Source organism: Lithobates pipiens, unplaced genomic scaffold (genome assembly GCF_037356315.1).
Source record: "Lithobates pipiens isolate NorthernLeopardFrog02 unplaced genomic scaffold, aLitPip1_a1.2 Scaffold_28, whole genome shotgun sequence".
NCBI lineage: Eukaryota > Metazoa > Chordata > Amphibia > Anura > Ranidae > Lithobates > Lithobates pipiens.
The window spans coordinates 64,369,358-64,390,025 of NW_027507789.1; the positions used below are offsets into that span (position 1 = coordinate 64,369,358).

The window sequence follows — 20,668 nt, forward strand, 5'->3', positions numbered from 1 at the left end:
CACACACAGGCAACCACGGACCTTCGGGCGCACGCACAGACCACAACTGACTTCTAGAACCACTGATGCGCACGCTCAGGAGCATGCCCCTAACCGCAATTCGCGCCAGAGAGGCTATTTAAAGGGTGCTCTGCTCACAAACAGTGCTGACTGGTCTTCAGCTTGTCCTGATTCTCTGTACTCTGCCTGAAAACCTGCTTGATACCCGTTGTTGACCCCGGCTTGCCCTGACTCTGCCTTTGGACTCTGATACCTGTAACTTCTTGTTTCCTGATCCTGGCTTGATCTGACTCTGCTCCTGCCTGATGTTTTGTACCTCGTTGCCTGCTTGTTACCGAACTTGGCTATCCTCAGGACTCTGCTTCCGTCTCCAGTCCTCAGGAAGTCCTGACGAGACACGATACCTGAACTTGCACATCGGTTGGAGTGCCGCCTTAACATCAGCGGCTCCACTGAATCTCATCTCAGACTTCTGCATGTTGTTCTGCCAGATCCGTCTACCCTACAGCCTCCATTGCAAGTTCAGCAAACAACATACCCAGGCACTCGTGTTCCTCCTAACCCTAGCTACCAACTGTTCCACATTCAGTGGAGCTTGGGTCGGAGATACAAGGGAGGCCGACCTTGTCAGACTCCTACCAGGTACGTGACACCCGCTCAGATTCACAGCTTGTATTGGAGAGCGTGGTGGGGTGGGGCGGCCACCCAGAGGGGGACCTCCGGGACATTGTTGCAGGGCTGCCCACAAAAAAAGGTCTTAAGGCCATGCTTACCACGATTGTAAATGCTCTCACATGGGAGCTCCATGACCTCCGCCAGAAGGTGGACACTGTTGAAGAGCGGGTGACAGTGATTAGCATTCCCAGACCCATTCTTCACCAGACTATCGACTAAGTGACTCATATCTGTGTGGAAAGAGAGAGGAGGGGCACTGGCCCCTTGAGTCGGCTCCCACAAGTACAGGACTTTTCTTGTGAGTTTTTGCAGAGGGTGGCTTCTCTGTCTGCTCTCTCAGTTTTGAGTAGGAACACCCTTGTAGTCACTTCTTCCATCAGATGCACCTCTTTCACCTGAAAGCACACTGGCACCTCTTCCTGCCATTCTATCAGTGCCCTGACTTGATCCAACTCCTCTGGGGCTGGTGCCAGAACTCTTAACAACCTTCTGATCTCCTTCTCGGTGTGCTCATTTCCAGAGATCTCCAGAACAGTACTTCTGTCGGTTGGGGCCCCATGACTTCTACTCCAAGTGACTGCGGCCATTGAGGAAGCTTCCCACGCAGATTGTGGCTTTGGTCTAGGTCGGCTAGGACCAGCTGCAGATAGCATCCCGGACAAGCCCCCAAATGTAGCATAGCCCCCTAGGAGACTGCTTTGAATTACCTGCATATCTGCACGGCTATGACCTAGTGAACATTCCAACCCACCAGACACACTGGGTTCAGACAACTTTGTCTAGAAAAAAGTGCAGCGCTAAAATATATGAAGAAAGTTGTTGGGCACAACTTACAAAAAAGTGTTACCATAAATCACATACAAAACAAAAAAATGCTAAATACTGCAAAAAACTTGCATAAATTGCATATAAAATCGCATATAAACCAAGAAATTGCTGAATACTGCAAATAAATAAAACTTGCATAGATCAAGCAAAACTAAGGAATATACAAGACCAAAAGATATATGGAGAGTGCTACAATAAAAGTGCAAAAAATATAATGAGAAAAAATAAATAAATATATAGTTAATATCAAAAGGAAGTCCATAAAAGTGACAAAAAAAATATTCATATGAATATGTGACTTGGTGTGATTGCTTGACCTCGTGATACCCGTCAACTCTAGTAAAAGGAAGGCTTACTGGACCGCCAGCGCCCCCCCCCCCCCTTACTCAGGGAGGTCAAAGAGCTCGAATTGGATCACAGATCCCCAGAAATGAACCCCAGATCTCCTGGGCCTCCTTGATCTCCTGGGCGTCTCTTGTCAATGACCTCTGAATACCCGACGATCGTTTCGTCAACAACTGACAAAATTGATCTTCGGTTAGTCACGTTCACACACTCTGCGCATGAGCGATTGCTTTTTAAACGTCTGTATACAGGACTTTTTACTTGCTAGCAACTCTGTTTTAAACTTGTTTTTATGCTAATTGGAGACTTGTGGAAGCTCCGAAACAGCATTTTTATTATTTACTCCAATAAATCTTTTTGATGAGACAATATCACACTATTTGGCGTATCATGTCTTTTTTGCAAGATGTGTACATCCTTTTGAACACTTGGGATACTTACCATGATTTATAGACCGTCCGGGACACAGAGGTCATTGACAAGAGATGCCCAGGAGATCAAGGAGGCCCAGGAGATCTGGAGTTAATTTCTGGGGATCTGTGATCCAATTTGCGCTCTTTGACCTCCCTGAGTAAGGGGGGAGTCGCTGGCAGTCCGATAAGCCTTACTTTTACTAGAGGTGACGGGTATCACAAGGTCAAGCAATCACACCAAGTCACATATTCTTATGAAGAGTTTTTAGTCACTTTTATGGACTTCCTTTAGATATTAACTATATATTTATTTTTTCTCATCATATTTTTTTTACTTTTATTGTAGCACTCTCCATATATCTTTTGGTCTTGTATATTCCTTAGTTTTGCTTGATCTATGCAAGTTTTATTTATTTGCAGTATTCAGCAATTTCTTAGTTTATATGCGATTTATGCAAGTTTTTTTGCAGCATTTAGCATTTTTTTGTTTTGTATGTGATTTATGGTAATACTGTTCACATTATATGGTCACTAATTTTCACTTTTTTGTAAGTTGTACCTAACAACTTTCTTCATATATTTTAGCGCTGCACTTTTTTTTTTTTTACACATTTATTTATACCTTATTTCTTGATCATACATCACGGGACACAGGAGCTTCATTACATAGTGGGTTATATAGGCACCTCTGGTGATTGGACACTGGTTAACCCCCAATTAAGGAGAATTCCTCCCCTATATAACCCCTCCCATATGGGAGGCACCTCAGTTTTTTCGCCAGTGTCTATGGTGGGTGGTCACGTAAAACATGTGCTATGAAGAAAGCTCTGCGCAGGTCCCTGCGGGGGCCTAAGGGCTACAAACAAACCGGATCCATATCTCGGGCCGATATTTTGACTCCCAAGATGATAGGGTACCCGGGCCTCGTCATCCGAAGAAACAAGGTTTTGCCTGGAAGTCCTCTCCTATTGGAAGACTGGTGTACTATTTACATAGTAGCACGAAAGTTTCTGGCAGAGTCTTTTACAAGGTCCAGGTTAGAGGTTCTTCTGAGAAAGAACCCCAAAAAAACCTGAAGGTTGTCACAACTCTGCCTGCCGGATGGGTGAAGGCTGGAATGGTAAGGGAAGTTAATCCTATATAAATTATATTATGGATTTCTTCATAGTAGTTGTATGTCTTACCTGGTTTCCACCACTAGAGGGAGTAAGAGCAGCCTGACGCATACTTACATGCCTTTTAGAGACACACGCTCAGTGAAGCCTGGTTCTCCCAGATGACTCACGTTTCCACTGCAATCTCTGCCGCAATGAAGGTAATACAGGGGTCCCATGTAGTCTGGGGGTCCAACGCAGCTCCGATGGCGATTCCCTTCCCCCCTGGATACCGGCGGTCCTCATGCACGCGCGTGCGTGCACACGCGCCGAGCGCGCTCCCGTGCTAATGGAGGAGGGGGGAATGTGGTTGCAAGCCATGCACGTCGGTGTGCACGGCGCTGTACTGCGCAGGCGCCAGGCGGCAGTTTTAAAAAGCCCAGAGCGTCAGGGGGCTGTAAGTGGAGACACAGGAGCTGTGGGCAGTAAGCATCCCAAGGGATTGGATACAGGCAAACCTAAGACACCTACTCAGCATCAGGTTGTGCAGTTTAAGCATATATGTTTATTGTGAGACTTTAAGCACAACAGTGATTGCACTTTGTACTAGTACCTCTGCTTTGTAGCTTAGGACTATGTCTCCTCGTAAGAGGGTCTCAGGGGGAGGTAACAAGGGCACTGGTAAATCACCGCCTAGGTCTAGGGGTTCTAAAAATTCCTGTAGGTTACCACCCCCCCCCCCCCCCGCAAGACTGGAGCCAGCCTCACAGGATGAGTCAGTGCCCCTGTCAGGTTTTGCAGCCTCTCCTAATGTTTCAGCCCCGGTATATGTCACTGAGGACTCCCTTAGGGCTACATTGGAGGGTTTTGAAGGGAGAATCATGAATTTTCCCTGAAAGATAGCAGGAAAAGGGGTAGATCCCCTCCCTCTGCTGAGATTCCACTTTCAGATGACACCTCTGACAATGAGGAGAGATCCCTATCTTGGGATAGGGATCAAGAGCAGTCGGATGAATCAGAGGAAGAGGAGAGAGTCCCCTCCTCCCAGGAAATCAGAAAACAGGTTCAATATTATACTGAGTTGGTGCGTACCACATTCAGAATGCCCGCTGCTGAGGTCGCTACATCCTCTGTTTCTTCCCTGGGGGTCAGGAAAATCCCACAGACTGCCTTTTCCTTTCCAATTCATCCCTTAATAAATAAATTGTTGTATGAGGATTCCGATAAACTGTTTGCTCCTCCTAAAAGGTTTTCTATGCTTTATCCTCTGGAGGAAAGTTTCACCAAGAAATGGGGGGTCCCATCTGTCGATGCGGCTGTTTCTTGTGTGAATAGAAACCTGACCTGTCCTTTGGATAATGCTCAGGTATTTAAAGATCCAACTGATAAGAAGCTGGAAACATTGTTGAAAGCCTCCTTTTCCATGACTGGTGCTGTAGTGCAACCTACAGTCGCAGCCGTGGGGTTGTGTCAGTTCCTCAAGGAACAGGTTAAGCAGATGCTTGGCCTCCTTCCCAGTGAGAAAGTGGAGAATTATGCAGAAATACCTCAAATTCTGTGTTTTATGATTGATGCGATTTTGGATTCTGTCCAACAAGCATCTCGTTTGTCTCTCCTGTTGGTACGCATGTGTAGGGCCCTATGGCTAAAAAATTGGGCAGCTGAGCTATCATGCAAGAAGCATTTGATTGGGTTCCTGTTTAAAGGGGAACGTTTGTTTGGAGAAGAATTAGACAAATTCGTCCAAAAAATTTCAGGGGGTAAATCTACTCTCCTTCCAAGCAAAAGGAGCAAACATCCATCATTTAGGCGCTCTCTCTCTCCCGGAGCATCAGGCTCTAAGCAGTGGCGACGGCCTTCCCAACCTCCCTCTACAGGAAAGGCTCAAGGCCGGGCCCAGGGGCAGAACAAATCTTGGGGGCGAAAGCCTGCCAAGCAGAGCCCAAAAGCTTCCTTGTGAAGGGGCGCCCCCATTCGGCTGAGTGGGGGGAAGGCTCCGGCAGTTTGCAGAGGCCTGGCGGGAAGAGATCCGGGACAAGTGGGTGGTCTCTTCGGTATCTCTGGGCTACAAGCTAGAGTTTCAGGAGATTCCACCTTCTCGCTTTCTAAAATCAAGGATCCCCAGGGACCCAGTAAAGCAAAGACCGCTATTTCTGGCCTTAGATCACTTACTATCCCAGGGGGTGATAGTAGAAGTGGACCCAAAAGAACAGGGTTCAGGGTTTTACTCGAATCTCTTCACCGTTCCAAAGCCAAATGGAGGTGTCAGACCTATCCTGGATCTGAAGGATCTGAACCGTTTTTTACACATCCGGTCCTTCCGAATGCAGTCAATTCGCACTGTGGTCTCCTCCCTGCAAGGGGGAGAGTTTATGGCATCAATAGACATCAAGGATACATATCTCCATGTGCCAATTTTTTCCGCACACCAAAAGTATCTAAGGTTCGCGGTAGAGCGGCGCCATTTTCAATTTGTGGCCTTGCCGTTCGGGCTCGCTACGGCCCCTCGAGTCTTCACAAAGATTCTGGACCCTCTCTTGGCAAACCTAAGAGCCCAGGGTATAGCCGTCATGGCTTATCTAGATGATTTGCTTCTCATAGAGAAAACAGTAGCGCTCCTGAACCACAGTGTTACCAGAATGCTAGAACACCTGGAACGCCTAGGTTGGATTATAAACCTAGAAAAGTCGTCCCTACAGCCTGCTACCAGGTTGGAATAGCTGGGTATGGTCATCGACACCGCTCAGGGCAAGGTGTTTCTACCAAGGCCAAAAGCCTTGGCCATTGGGGATCTGGTGCGCCTAATTGTGGGCAGAAGATCTTCCCCCATTCAGTTGTGCATGAGACTGTTAGGGAAGATGGTCACCTCCTTCGAGGCCATTCAGTCCGACAATGCCACAGCAGTGGCCTATATCAATCACCAAGGCGGTACCAGGAGTCTGGTTGCGCAAAAATAGGTGAATCGCATACTTGTCTGGGCAGAAAGGCATGTTCCATGCCTTTCTGCAGTCTTCATTCCAGGAGTGGAAAATGGCAGGCGGATTTTCTGAGCCGCCAGCAGTTGTGCCCAGGAGAATGGGCTCTGCACCCTGACGTGTTTTGGAACATATGTCGCAGGTGGGGTACTCCAGACGTAGATCTGTTTGCGTCCAGGTTCAACAGAAAACTGGACAAATTCGTGTCAAGGACAAGAGATGCACTCGCTCAGGGGTCGGATGCTCTGACAGTTCCCTGGGATCAATACAATTTGATTTATGCCTTCCCCCCCGTGCCCGCTTCTGTCACGGTTCCTGGGAAGAGTCAAGAGGGAAACAAAGTCGGTCCTTTTGGTAGCCCCACGGCTTGGCCCAGGCGACCTTGGTACGCAGAGATCATGAAGTTGGCAGTAGGCAGACCGTAGATCCTCCCTCTCCGGCCAGATCTGCTCTCACAGGGTCCAATTTACCATCCTGCTTTACACAGTCTGAATTTGACGGTTTGGCTGCTGAGACCCACATTCTGAGAGACCGTGGGCTTTCGGGGCCAGTCCTTTCTACTCTGGTCAATGACAGAAAGCCGGCCTCCAGGCTTATTTACTACAAAACCTGGAAGGCTTATGTTTCCTGGTGTGAACTCAGGGAATGGCATCCTAGAAAGTATGTCATTAGCAGGATCTTGGCCTTCCTCCAGTCAGGCCTAGAAATAAATTTGGCCGTAAGCACTATCAAGGTGCAGATTTCGGGCTTGTCAGTGTTTTTCCAGAAGCCACTTGCATCGCATTCTCTGGTGCGGGCTTTCATCCAGGGGGCCATGCGGATAAGGCCGCCAGTCAAACCTCCGGTATGCCCATGGAATCTGAATTTGGTTCTCTCGGCTTTGCAGGGGCAACCATTTGAACCTTTGCATCAGGCTTCGTTAGTTCTTTTGACTAAAAAATTGGTTTTCTTGGTAGCCATATCCATGGCTAGAAGAGTGTCAGAACTAGCAGCTCTCTCCAGCAAGGAGCCGTATCTAATTATTCATAAGGACCGGGTGGTAATGCGTCCCAACAGGTCCTTTCTGCCTAAGGTGGTTTCAGGATTCCATTTGAATCAAGATGTAATCCTACCATCCTTTTTTCCGGACCCACAGTCCGCAGAAGAAGAATCTTTGCACACTTTGGATGTGTTAAGGGCAATCAGTATCTATCTTCAGGCAACTGCTCAGATAAGGAAAACTGATCGCTTATTTATTTTTCCGGAAGGCCCTAGGAAGGGCCAGGCGACATCAAAATCCACTCTCTCAAGGTGGATTAGACAGATTATTTCTCAGGCCTATAGTATAAAGGGGAAGATCCCTCCTTTTCAAGTGAAAGCACACTCAACTAGGACTGTAAGTGCTTCTTGGGCAGTGCATCACCAGGCCTCCCTGGCTCAGATCTGTAAGGCTGCAACTTGGTCATCAGTCCACACATTCACCAGATTCTATCAGGTGGATGTCAGAGGGCAAGAGGATATCGCCTTTGGGCGCAGTGTACTGCAGGCTGCAGTTTAGGTCCTCCGGTCCTTGGCGGTCTATAATTATGATCTGTGTCTCCCTCCCCTCAATCTGAGCATTGCTTTGGGACATCCCACTATGTAATGAAGCTCCTGTGTCCCGTGATGTATGATCAAGAAAATAGGATTTTTATATACAGCTTACCTGTAAAATCATTTTCTTGAGAGTACATCACGGGACACAGGGCTCCCGCCCCTCTTGGGTTTTACGTGGTTTCCTATTGCTTTGCTACAAATCTGAGGTGCCTCCCATATATAGGGGAGGAATTCTCCTTAATTGGGGGTTAACCAGTGTCCAATCACCAGAGGTGCCTATATAACCCACTATGTAATGAAGCCCCTGTGTCCCGTGATGTACTCTCAAGAAAAGGATTTTACAGGTAAGCTGTATATAAAAATCCTATTATCTGGGTTATAGTGTTCAGCTGATGCATGCTGTTTTTTACCAAGCGCGGATAGTACCCTCTTTTTTAATTTCAGACAACCTTGTATGCTGTAGAGTAATAAATCAGACACTTTGTGTTTTTACAGTGGGGCAAAAAAGTATTTAGTCAGCCACCAATTATGCAAGTTCTCCCACTTAAAAAGATGAGAGAGGCCTGTAATTGTCATCATAGGTATACCTATGACAAAATGTGGAAACAAATACAGACAATGACATTGTCTGATTTTTGAAAGAATTTATTTGCAAATTATGGTGGAAAATAAGTACTTGGTCAATATCAAAAGTTCATCTCAATACTTTGTTATTTATCCTTTGTTGGCAATGACAGAGGTCAAACATTTTCTGTAAGTCTTCACAAGGTTGTCACACACTGTTGCTGGTATGTTGGCCCATTCCTCCATGCAGATCTCCTCTAGAGCAGTGATGTTTTGGGGCTGTCGCTGGGCAACACGGACTTTCAACTCCCTCCAAAGGTTTTCTATGGAGTTGAGATATGGAGACTGGCTAGGCAACTCCAGGACCTTGAAATGCTTGTTACGAAGCCACTCCTTCATTGCCCGGGTGATGTGTTTCGGATCATTGTCATGCTGAAAGATCCAGCCACATTTTATCTTCAATGCAATCTTCAATCTTGCAGATGACACCAAGATATGCAGTGGAATAACGTCTTTACAGGATGTCTCCAATTTACAAGCCGACCTCAATACACTGTCTAATTGGGCGACTATGTGGCAGATGAGGTTTAATGTTGATAAATGTAAAGTTATGCACTTGGGGCCTAAGAATATGCATGCATCATACATGCTAGGGGGAGTACAACTGGGGGAATCCATAGTGGAGAAGGATCTGGGGGTTTTGGTAGACCATAAGCTCAATAACAACATGCAATGCCAAGCTGCTGTTTGCAAAGCGAGCAAAGTCCTTTCTTGTATTAAGAGAGGTATGGACTCCAGAGAAAGAGATATAATTTTGCCCCTGTTCAAATCATTAGTAAGACCTCACCTGGAATATGCCGTTCAGTTTTGGGCACCAGTTCTCAAAAAGGATATCGGGGAACTGGAGAAAGTGCAGAGAAGGGCAACCAAACTGATAAGAGGCATGGAGGAACTCAGCTATGAGGAGAGATTAGAGGAACTAAATTTATTCACTCTTGAGAAGAGGAGATTAAGGGGGGATATGATCAACATGTTCAAATACATTAGGGGTCCATATAGTGAACTTGGTGTTGAGTTGTTCTCTGTACGGTCAACCCAGAGGACACGGGGGCACTCTTTACGTCTAGAGGAAAAGAGATTTCATCTTCAAGTACGGAAAGGTTTCTTCACAGTTAGAGCTGTGAAAATGTGGAATAGACTCCCGCCAGAGGTGGTTCTGGCCAGTTCAGTAGATTGCTTTAAGAAAGGCTTGGATACTTTCCTGATGGTACATAATATAACTAGGTACTAACATAGGTAAAGTTGATCCAGGGAAAATCCGATCGCCTATTGGGGGATCAGGAAGGAATTTTTTTCCCCTGCTGTAGCAAATTGGAGCATGCTCTGCTGGTTTTTTTTTTTCGCCTTCCTCTGGATCAATTGTGGGCATAAAATTGGGTATCTGGATTGTACGATTATTTTTTATTTTATTTATTTGTTTTTAAGGTTGAACTGGATGGACTTGTGTCTTTTTTCAACCCGACTAACTATGTAACTATGTAACTATGTAACTTTGTAACTATGTAATGCCCTTGGTGATGGGAGGAGGTTTGCACTCAAAATCTCACAATACATGGCCCCATTCATTCTTTCATGTACACGGATCGGTCATCCTGTTCCTTATTCAGAAAAACAGCCCCAAAGCATGATGTTGCCACCCCCATACTTCACAGTAGGTATGAGGTTCTTTGGTTACAACTCAGCATTTTCTCTCTTCTCCAAACACGACGAGTTGTGTTTCTACCAAACAGTTCTACTTTGGTTTCATCTGACCATATGACATTCTCCCAATCCTCTTCTGGATTATCCAAATGCTCTCTAGCAAACCTCAAACGGGCCCGGATATGTACTGGCTTAAGCAGGGGGACACGTCTGGCACTGCAGGATTTGAGTCCCTGGCGGCGTATCGCGTTACTTATGGTAGCCTTTGTTACGTTGGTCCCAGCTCTCTGCAGATCATTCTCTAGGTCCCCCCGCGTGGTTATGGGATTTTTGCTCACCATTCTTGTGATCATTTTGACCCCACGGGGTGAGATTTTACGTGGAGCCCCATATCGAGGGAGATTATCAGTGGTCTTGCATGTCTTCCATTTTCTAATTATTGCTCCCACAGTTGATTTATTCACACCAAGCTGCTTGCCTATTGCAGATTCAGTCTTCCCAGCCTGGTGCAAGTCTACAATTTTGTTTCTGGTGTCCTTCGACAGCTCTTTGGTCTTCACCATAGTGGAGTTTGGAGTGTGACTGTTTAAGGTTGTGGACAGGTGTCTTTTATATTGATAACAAGTTCAAACAGGTACCATTAATACAGGTAATGAGTGGAGGACAGAGGAGCCTCTTAAAGAATAAGATACAGGTCTGTGAGAGTCAGAAATCGTGCTTGTTTGTAGGTGACCAAATACTTATTTTCCAACCTCTTTTGCAAATAAATTCTTTCAAAAATCTGACAATGTGATTGTCTGGATTTGTTTCCACATTTTGTCTCTCATAGTTGAGGTATACCTATGATGACCATTACAGGCCTTTCTCATCTTTTTAAGTGGGAGAACTTGCACAATTGGTGGATGAATAAATACTTTTTTGCCCCACTGTAAGTCTAGGAATATTTTACTGGAACCAATAAAGGTTGTTACAAAAGAGAGGGGGAGATAATAGATCTGCTGAGTTTTGGCAACAGCTCCAACTCGCAAAATAATTCCTCCAAAAGGGCAAAATACCATATTAATAAAGAGAATACTGTATAAACACTTCCTTGAGAAATAGCTTTACCTCCCAAAAGGATGTTACAGCTAACTGACTGTACTGACACTCTGTAAGAGATGAAATCTGGCCAGCCTACACTGCTATCATAAGCAGGGAGAGCAGTTTTAAGAATGATAATATAAGGAGGGGGCCTTTTATCAGTAATGGCAATAAAGTCCAAGTTGCAGATCTGATGTTCTTTATCGGTAAGTGGGAGCTCGTTAACTGTAATCCGATTAGTTGTAGTGGTAAATAGTAGATTTCTTGTAGTGTGGAAGGCTAGATTTGTCTTAAGCACAATATTCAAATAAATTCAGTAAAGTATTCCTGGCGTTACGGGTTGGAGGGTGGAACTCCATGTGGTAGGCCATGATCTCCCCTCCTCAGTTTCACGGAGAGGTCCATCTTGCGTCAGGCCCGGAAGGAAGAGAGCAATCCCAGCAATCTTCCTAACGTCAGCAAAGATCCCTGGGATATGTAGTCCAGACACATAATCCGGTATATCAATTATCTGACAGGAGAACTACTCATCCCACAGTCCTTTCTGCTGGGAACACAAATATGATGTCACCTGATGCACTGAGCACTAGAGGGATTAGGTGAGGCTTTGAAAAACCCAGGATACGGTGCTTTACTATTGTAGTCCATTTTGCTACACCCTTATCATGGGTTCCTCCTAGCAGAAGCTCCACACATCTTCTGCTATGGTGGTGGAGTTTAGATCCTTTTATGAGAGCCTCTACAACTTAGACTGTTCCCCTCCTTTGGATCCCCCTGCTGGTGGCGTTGCCACCCCTCAAACCTATCTTGCCTCCTCAGGCATGCAATCTCTTCCTCAAAGCTGAAGAAGGCCACTGGCCCTGATGGCTTTACCCGAGTTGTTACAATGCCTTTTTTGAGATCTTATTGGTCACTGCCTTAAACTCGATCATGAATGGGGAATCCTTTCCGATTTAACAATCTGAGAGCCTATATCTCCCTTATTCCAAAGTAGGGGAAGGGCCCGCCCGATAGCACCCCTGAATACGGATTTGAAACTATTTGCAAAAATTCTAGTTAATCGGTTGCTCCCACATATCCCGAGTCTCATCCACAGAGACCAAGCAGATTTTGTGCCCCTTTACGGGCCCTGCGATAACACCATTCGGGTGGTGAACTTGAGCCTTGCTGCCAGATCGAGTCAACCTCTTCTCTTGCTGTCTATGGATGCACAGAAAACCTTTTACCGGGTAAACTGGACCTTTATGCAAGCCACCCTGGAACATGTTGGTCTCCAGTCAATAAAGGCATTAAAAAAAAAGCGCTCTCTAGCCCCCTCATCACCTGATCCCATGCTCACCTCAAGGACTTCTCCAGAGCCTCCCCCATCTTCTTGAACTCCCTACCCCAATCTGTCCAGGTATCTTCTACTCTGTACGCCTTTAGGTGATCCCTCAAAACCCATCTGTTCAAGGAAGCCTACACTGCCTCCAGATTAAAACCAAACTGTTGTTTTCTCCACAGGTTATTACCTTTTGTACCACCTGTGAGCTTTTATGAGCAGGGTCCTCCTAACCCTCTCCTTATTGAATTCTATTGAATCTGTGCCATCTCTCTTTAAGAGTGTTGTATAAAATGTTGCTGCTATATAAATTTGTATTATAATAATAATGATAATAAGTGTAACCTGGTGACAGGGTCTCTTTAATGCATATCTAGCCCTGAAAGCAAAAGTGTAATATTTTGCAGTTTACCAGTCCTTATATAGGTGGCTGCCTTGGTTTTCTTTTTTCAGGATTTTTTTTAAATTTATGCTGGATATTCCTGTGAATAACACACTATCTTTGCATGGCTATGCTCACTCCTTCACTGCATCTGTGGAAGGAGTCATGGAGTCACTGTATAGCGGGCTCCTGAAAACTATATGGATTGTCATCTAAGACAGGATGTAGTGTCATCAAGCACAGCATGGTCTGTTGTCGAGCACAGTATAGACTGTTAAACAGACCACCATAGATGATTACTGACTGTTATCAAAGACTGTCTGTTATCAAGGACTGTACTTATAGCCTAGCCAGCTATCAGGTCAAAGAAAAAGAATAAGCTATTGCGCTGACTGGAACTCAACTTTCATTTTACGGGGCATGTAAGAGGGCCAAGAGAGTGGTAGGGAACACTAGGTAAAGTGGATGCAGCTCCTTTCAGATTAGGTCTTGAGATCCTAATGCACATATAAAAAACAAACACAAGAGGGAGCCTCCATCTAGCTATAGCGATTTATAAAAAAAGGATAAAAGAATATAAAAATGCACTCAATAGATAAAACTGGATCAAGGCTTGTCATAGACCCATATAGACTTCCATAGGATCAACGTGAGGCTGTAGAGCTCAGCAGGCATGTGGCTAATTGAAGCAGAGTTCTTGATGGAAGTGCGGCTGTCAGGCTATGGTTTGATAAAGGAGCACTCATGACTGCTCTGAAACATGTAGCCACATCCCCTCCACTTTCTGTCATCATCACCCAGTCAAGAGAAGTGCAGTTCAGAGTCAGCAGCCATCTTTCTACTTCTGGTGTTGCTTATGTTCCAGCCTGAAGCTGGACAGCTGTACTTCAGTCAAGAACTCTGCTTCAACTAGCCATATTCCTGCTGAGCCTCACTGTGATTCTATAGAGGTCTATATGGGTCTATGACAAGCCTTCGTCCAGTTTTATCTAGTGAGTGCATTTTTATTGTCTTTTATACTTTTTTAAATAAGTCACTACACATGGATGGAGCACACTGTGTTTGTTTTTTAGCTATCAGGTCAAGCATGGACTTAAACAATTGGTTACCCATTCACAGGCAGGCTTCTACAAGGGCCATGCTTGTGTTCTTGGTACTCAAAGATTTGAGACTTTTCAAAGAAAGGTATAAAGACTAAGCATCTCCTTACCTCCAACAATCCCTGCGCTCAGGTACAAGTGTATTATGTTCTGAGAGAAGGAGCTGGAAACCAATCCAATTCCACAAAGGAGGCCACCAACCATGACCGTTATCCTGCAGCCAAACCTTTCCACCATTATGCTGCATAATGGACCTGTAGATAAAAAATATTAGAAAGAATGAATTCGATCACAAAATAAAATTTTCCAGCCACTGGTACATTCTGAATCTCTTGAACATTTAATTTCAATTTATTTTGTTATATACAAAATATTACAATACAGTAATTTGATGCATGTACTGTATAAGCGAATTATGTGAACTGCTCCAGAGCTTTCCTTGAAGGTAACACAGCTCAAATAATTTTCTATGTAAAATATTGAAGACTTGCGCATCTCTTATGGAATTCAAAAATAAAGTGAAACTCCAGGACTTTCTTCCCCAAAAGTGCCACCTTGCATCTGTACAGATTAAAAAAAAGCTTTTGCTGCAATACTTACCTTCCCCCCGATGTGTACTGCAACCGGTCCGACAGAAGCCGGCCATTTGGCCAGCTTCTGTAGAAAGTAGATGACTTAGGCCTGGTTCACACTTCTGCGATGCGAGAACCCTGCGAATCAAGTGCGGGTTCCCGCATCGCACCCGACTCACACGGCAGTTCACACTGTCATATGCAAACTGCTGGGAAGTGTCATTATATGTTAAAAACACCCCCATTTCAGCTCGTGCATCGCACTGTGAACTGACAGTTTGGACATGAATCGGATCACATATATGTGAACACACATGCGATCCGATTCTGGTCCAAACAGAAAAAAAGGGTCCTGTGCATGTTTGGACTGAATGCGGTGCGATATCAGCCATACTATCTGTTTTCAAAATAGTAGTGTGGGCTGTGCGGAGGGGGCATGTTTGTGAAAGAGTGTCTGTGCCCATGTTTTTATATGAATGTCTGTGGGATGGTGCTATGTGAAGGCCCCTTTCACACTGAGGCGCTTTGCAGGTGCTAGAGTGCTAAAAATAGCGCCTGCAAACAGTGGCGTAACTAGAACCTTCAGGGCCACGATGGAAGAAACCATGAAGGCCCCCCTGAACCCCAGCCAGGGCCCTTCCCTCCAAGTCCGGCGGTGGAACTCCAGGGCGTAGTCACAGGTATTAACTTTGTGAGCCCTGTAGTTCCACCACTGGTATCAGTCGTTTTTTATTTATTTTTTATTTTTAGGTGCCCCATTGGGGGACTGTCCCTAGGCAGAATGGGGGACTGTCCCTAGGCAGAATGGGGTCCCGTCCCCAGAAGAGATGAGGTCCTTTTCTCCAGGGCAGATGAAGTTACTGCACCCAGGTGAGAAAGGGTCCCTGTCCCCAGGGGAGGTGGGGGTCCATGTCCCCACGTGAGAAGGGGTCCCTGTCCCCAGGGGAGGTGGGGGTCCATGTCCCCACGTGAGAAGGGGTCCCTGTCCCCAGGGGAGGTGGGGGTACATGTCCCCACGTGAGAAGGGGCCCCTGTCCCCAGGGGGAGATGGAGGGGGTAAGTAATGGTGTGTGGGAAATGGGGTCCTCTCACTCACCATGACCAAGCTGTAGGCCGTGCACTCATCCATGTTGGCCTGGGCTCCATCCAGTGTGCTGGACGGGTGATCAGCATATCTCCCAGAAAGACCTTTCATCATCTGTGTATGACGGGGGAGGAGGGGGGCTGGCAGACAAGCCTGCAGTGTCCTCCGGGGAGCCGGCTCTCATAGAGCTGCACTGCATCTGTGTGCTTAAAGTTTGTTTACCTGGGAGAAGTATGCAGTGCAGTGTGGGCCAGACTCAGGGGGGGGGGGGGGACTCTGGCTGGGGAGAACAGACATCGGACTGAGCGGCAATGAATGGAGCAGGAGAGGGGTACCCTGAGGAACCAGCCGAGAACACAGGTCATGCGGGGAATGCACAACTAAAGAGCAGCCAGTGCGATAGTCGAGCGTAGAGCTCTGCTAGTCACCCTCCACCTCCAGCCACCCGTGTGCATGGTGCACTGGTACCCCTAGCTGCCTATGCTGCTGCTGGCCATATGTAGAGGGGGCTGCATGGGCCCCCTGCATCACAGAGCCCAGTTGCGGTCACGATTGCTGCACCCCCTATAGTTACGCCCCTGCCTGCAAAGCGCCTTCAAACAGCCGCTGCTGTATCTCCAGTGAAAAAGCCCGAGGGCTTTCACACTGGAGCGGTGCGCTTGCAGGACGCTGAAAAATGTCCTGCAAGCCGCATCTTTGGAGTGCTGTAGGAGCGGTGTATTTACTGCTCCTAAAACGCCCCTTCCCATTGAAAACAAACCCGCCTGCAAACCCTTTTTTCGGCCACTAGCGCCGCTTTACCGCCAGCGTGCCCAGCGCCTCAGTGTGAAAGTAGCCAAAAGACCACCTTAAGGATTCCTCACTTCTTGAGAACATCCAGAGCTGTTTCTGGTGATCTTCAATTTGGTTGTCCCTTTTGAGCCCTTTATGACCTGTCTTTAATTAGAGGGTCATTTGTAGCTGGTAGGCTTGCATTTCTTCCATTGAGGTGGAAATTTTCTAATTTCAGTGACGAAAATTCACTATGTTGACAAAATCCAATGAGAACTTAAGAAGTGAACTCTTTATTCAGGAGAACTTTTTTATTTACCTGACTATACTTGATCTTCACACGTTGCAAATTTTTTCACATATCTGGTTATATTACACGTGTTTTGATTATTAATTCAAGTATGTACTCGATATTTAGGATTTTATTTTTAGCGCAGCTCGGTATATTATGACTTTGGCATCCCTGTGTTTAATATCTCACCGTAGAGTTGCTGCTTTATACGCATCAAATATTTAACATAATTTAATTTTTGGTTTATGCACGAGCGTGGTTTCTTTTTGGTATTGTCAAAGCTTGATTGTGCAAGCTGAAGTTAGAAACTGATTGGATATCATGTACAGCTGTACCAGATTCTGTGTGCACCAGTTTTAGTAAATCTCCATAGGGTAGCTTTTATAAAGGTAAATTGGAAGAGGTCAATTGGGTGGAGTGGGGGCATGGGGAAGCTAGAGTTCTGCTTTAACCACCTTCTGCCCACAGTATAGTAAAATGACGGTGGAGTGGGGCGACTCTTGTTCTGGGCCAATGCCATATGGCATGACCCAGTCTTGCCGCAATCGTGCGCCCACAGGGGTTCGCAGACCAGGGACACAGCATGATTCCGATCTTGCAGCCACGGCTTTTTACCCATGTGATCAGCTGTGTCCAATCACAGCTGATCACATGGAAACAAGGAAGTGCTGTTTATCGTCTCTCCTCGCCTCACACTGACAGAGGGCGAGGACAGGATGATTACAGTGCAGCCCCCACCTAAACCTATCAGTGGCACCAGTCAGTGCCGACCAGTGATGCCAATATGTGCCCATCAGTAATGCCAATTAGTGCTGCTTTTCAGTACCCATCAGTGCCTTCTATCCATGTGACCCATCATTGCTCTTAAGTGCCACCTATCAGTGCAACATATCAGTGCCACCTGTCGGTGCCCATCAGTGCTGCATATTGGTGGCTCCTCATCAGTGCCACCAGATCAATGCCCCTCAGTGCCACCTAATCAGTGCCCATCAGTGCAGCGTATCAGTGCCCATGAGTGCAGCCTCATCAGCGCATATCAGTGAAGGAGAAAAATTACTTGTTTACAACATTTTCTGACAAAAACGAAGAAAACTTTTATATATTTCAAAAGTTTTGGTCTTTTTTTTTTTTTTTTTTTTAGCAAAAAATCTAGCCATGATTTAATACCACAAAAAGAAAGCTCTATATGTGTAGAAAATTTATTAAAAGTTCATTGAATTTGTCATTCAAATGTGCCAACGTTGAAAGCTGAAAATTGGCCTGGGCAGGAAGGGGGTGAAAGTGCCCAATATTGAGGTTGTTAAAGTGGGTGTAAACCCTTACATATACCTACTGAAGTGACTAGCCAGAAATGAAACAAGTTGTACCTATTTTGCAGCCCTCTCTACTCTATATCCTTTTAAAATAAACAGATCAAAGGCTATTTCTCAGCAGTAGAAGGCAGGGGGTTCGGATTTGTTATCACACACATTGCACAGCTAGAGCACAGAGCTCAGTGAAACCTGAAACCTGAGTGAGGGAAGGGACACACCCCCCTCTACACACAATCATGCTAGGTTCACACTTATGTGGGTGTTGTGTCAGCATAGAATATTATCAGTGAATCATGCAGATAGCAAAAGGGCAGAGAGATTAGAAATAAATGACACTCAGAATATGGTGCAGCTCTGCAAGGTAGCCAATCCGCTTCAGCTTGTTCAATTAAACTTTGACAAGAAAACTTGGAAGCTGAATGGTTTCTATGCAGAACTTCACCAGATTTTTCATGCTCCAGTTTTAGTAAATCAACCCCACAGTGCTTTGGATTCAGATTAGTACACATTATAGAAGGATATACTTTTAGGATATAGAAGGATATATTTTTCATGTTAGAGGTTGAACATTAAACGTTTGAACTTTTCTTAAATTGGGTCCAAAGCGTCAAGGTTTTTTTTTTAACTTAATGCATTCTATGCATTAAAGTAAAAAACCTTATCTACTGCAGGATCCCCCCAAACCCCCCCCCCCCCCTTATTCTTACCTGAGCCTGATCCAATCCAGCGCCGTGCAGATTGGGCAGATTTATAGCAGCAGGAGCCATTGGTTTCTGCCCTTTTCAATCAACTCCAGTGACGAGGGTGGGGGGGGACAAATTCTGCTGTCTGTGTCAATGCACACAGCAGTGAGGCTCAGAAGCGAGCCCGCATGGGTACTCCCATAGGAATTGGTTTCCTTATTGTGGACACCAGCAAGAGAGGAGAAGCCACCAGTGCCGTCGGGGGACACGAGAAGAGGAGGAACGGGGCTGCTCTGTGCAATTCTATTGCACAGTGCAGGTAAGTATAGACATGTTTGTTATTAAAAAAAAAAAAAAATTGCTTTTACACCCACTTTAACCAGTTCCCGACCGGCGCACGCCGATGTACGTCGGCAGAATGGCATGGGCAGGCATATTGGTGTACAGGTACGTCCATTTTTATATTCTGCCCTGCCATCGTGTGCTGGTCAGGACCCCCGTAAGTCCGGACGCAGGTCCCACGGACTCGATCGCCGCGGGGATACCCGTGATCGTCTCATGAGGTGGCTGAACGGAGAGATGCCGTTGTAAACAGCAGCTCCCTGTTCTGCTTAGCAACAAGTGACGCTGATCTCTGCTCCATGTGATTGGAGCAGAGATCAGTGTTCACTAACACAAAGCCCAGCCCCCCACAATTAGTAACACACTCCTAGGAACACTTAACCCCTGCACTGCCACCCCCTGGTTAACCCCTTCACTGCCAGTGTCATTTACACAGGCATCAATGCATTTGTATAGCACTGATTGCTGTATAAATGACAATGGTCCCAAAAATGCATCAAAAATGTCCGATGTGTCCGCCATAATGTCGGAGTCACAATAAAAATAACTGATCGCCGCCATTACTAGTAGAAAAAATTTATAAAAATGCCATAAAACTATCCCCTATTTTGTAAACGCTATAACTTTTGCGCAAACCAATCAATAATCGCTTATTGCGATTTTTTTTACCAAAAATATGTAAAAGAATATGTATAGGCCTAAACTGAGAGAAAAAAAGTTTTTTATATATTTTTGGGGGATATTTATTATAACAAAAAGTAAAAAATAATATGTTTTTTTCAAAATTGTCACTCTATTTTTGTTTATAGCGCAAAAAATAAAAATAAAATACCACCAAAAGAAAGCTCTATTTGTGGGAAAAAAAGGACGTACATTTTGTTTGGGAGCCACGTCGCACTACCGCGTAATTGTCAGTTAAAGCGACGCAGTGCCGAATTGCAAAAAGTGGTCTGGTCTTAAGCCAACAAAATGGTCCGGTCTGAAAGTGGTTAAAATGTATGTGAAGGGCAGACTTTTTATGTCAGACCCTCTGTCCCACCTGTCTGTCCCAACAGGTGAGACTGACCCTCTCTAGTTGTACTGGTGACCATTGCCAGAAAGTGTTACAGTTAAGCTCAAGACCTCCTGACTAAACCAGAATCCAATAAATTAACGTATGTCCAAAAATGGGGGGACCAGAGAAGCACGGGGGGGAGCAGAAGATCAGGAGAGGAATGCAGAAGCATGTGGGGCAACAGAGAAACAAAAGGGTACATGGGAGCATGGGGGGATCAGATGAGCAAACGGGGGAAGACGACAGAGGAGCAGGAGAGGAACACATAAGCATGTGGGGTAACAGAAAAGCAGGGGAAGGATGAGGAGGGACCAGAAGGAGCACGGGGGAGGGGACAGACAGCTGACTCAACAGCTATGGCCTGGGAGTTCTCACTTCTGCTTAGACTTCTTGTCCCATTACGGGGAGGGCACTGAACTGATTCTTTGCCCCAGGTGAAATAATGTCTAGCTTCACCACTGGTACTGCATATAAGAGTACCAGTACCAGCCATTCTACTCGAAT

At 45.7% G+C, this 20,668-nt stretch overlaps 1 protein-coding gene across 5 annotated transcripts in view; it reads right to left on the bottom strand.

The window, feature by feature from the left end:
* Nucleotides 1–20,668, bottom strand: part of SLC16A5 (solute carrier family 16 member 5) — a 163,753-nt gene that overhangs the window by 21,565 nt on the left and 121,520 nt on the right. For all 5 annotated transcript variants that reach the window (XM_077459324.1, XM_077459326.1, XM_077459325.1 and 2 more), the window contains one exon: nt 14,164–14,307. In XM_077459324.1, the coding sequence (XP_077315450.1) occupies nt 14,164–14,307 (144 nt within the window). The remainder of the gene's footprint in view (nt 1–14,163; nt 14,308–20,668) is intronic.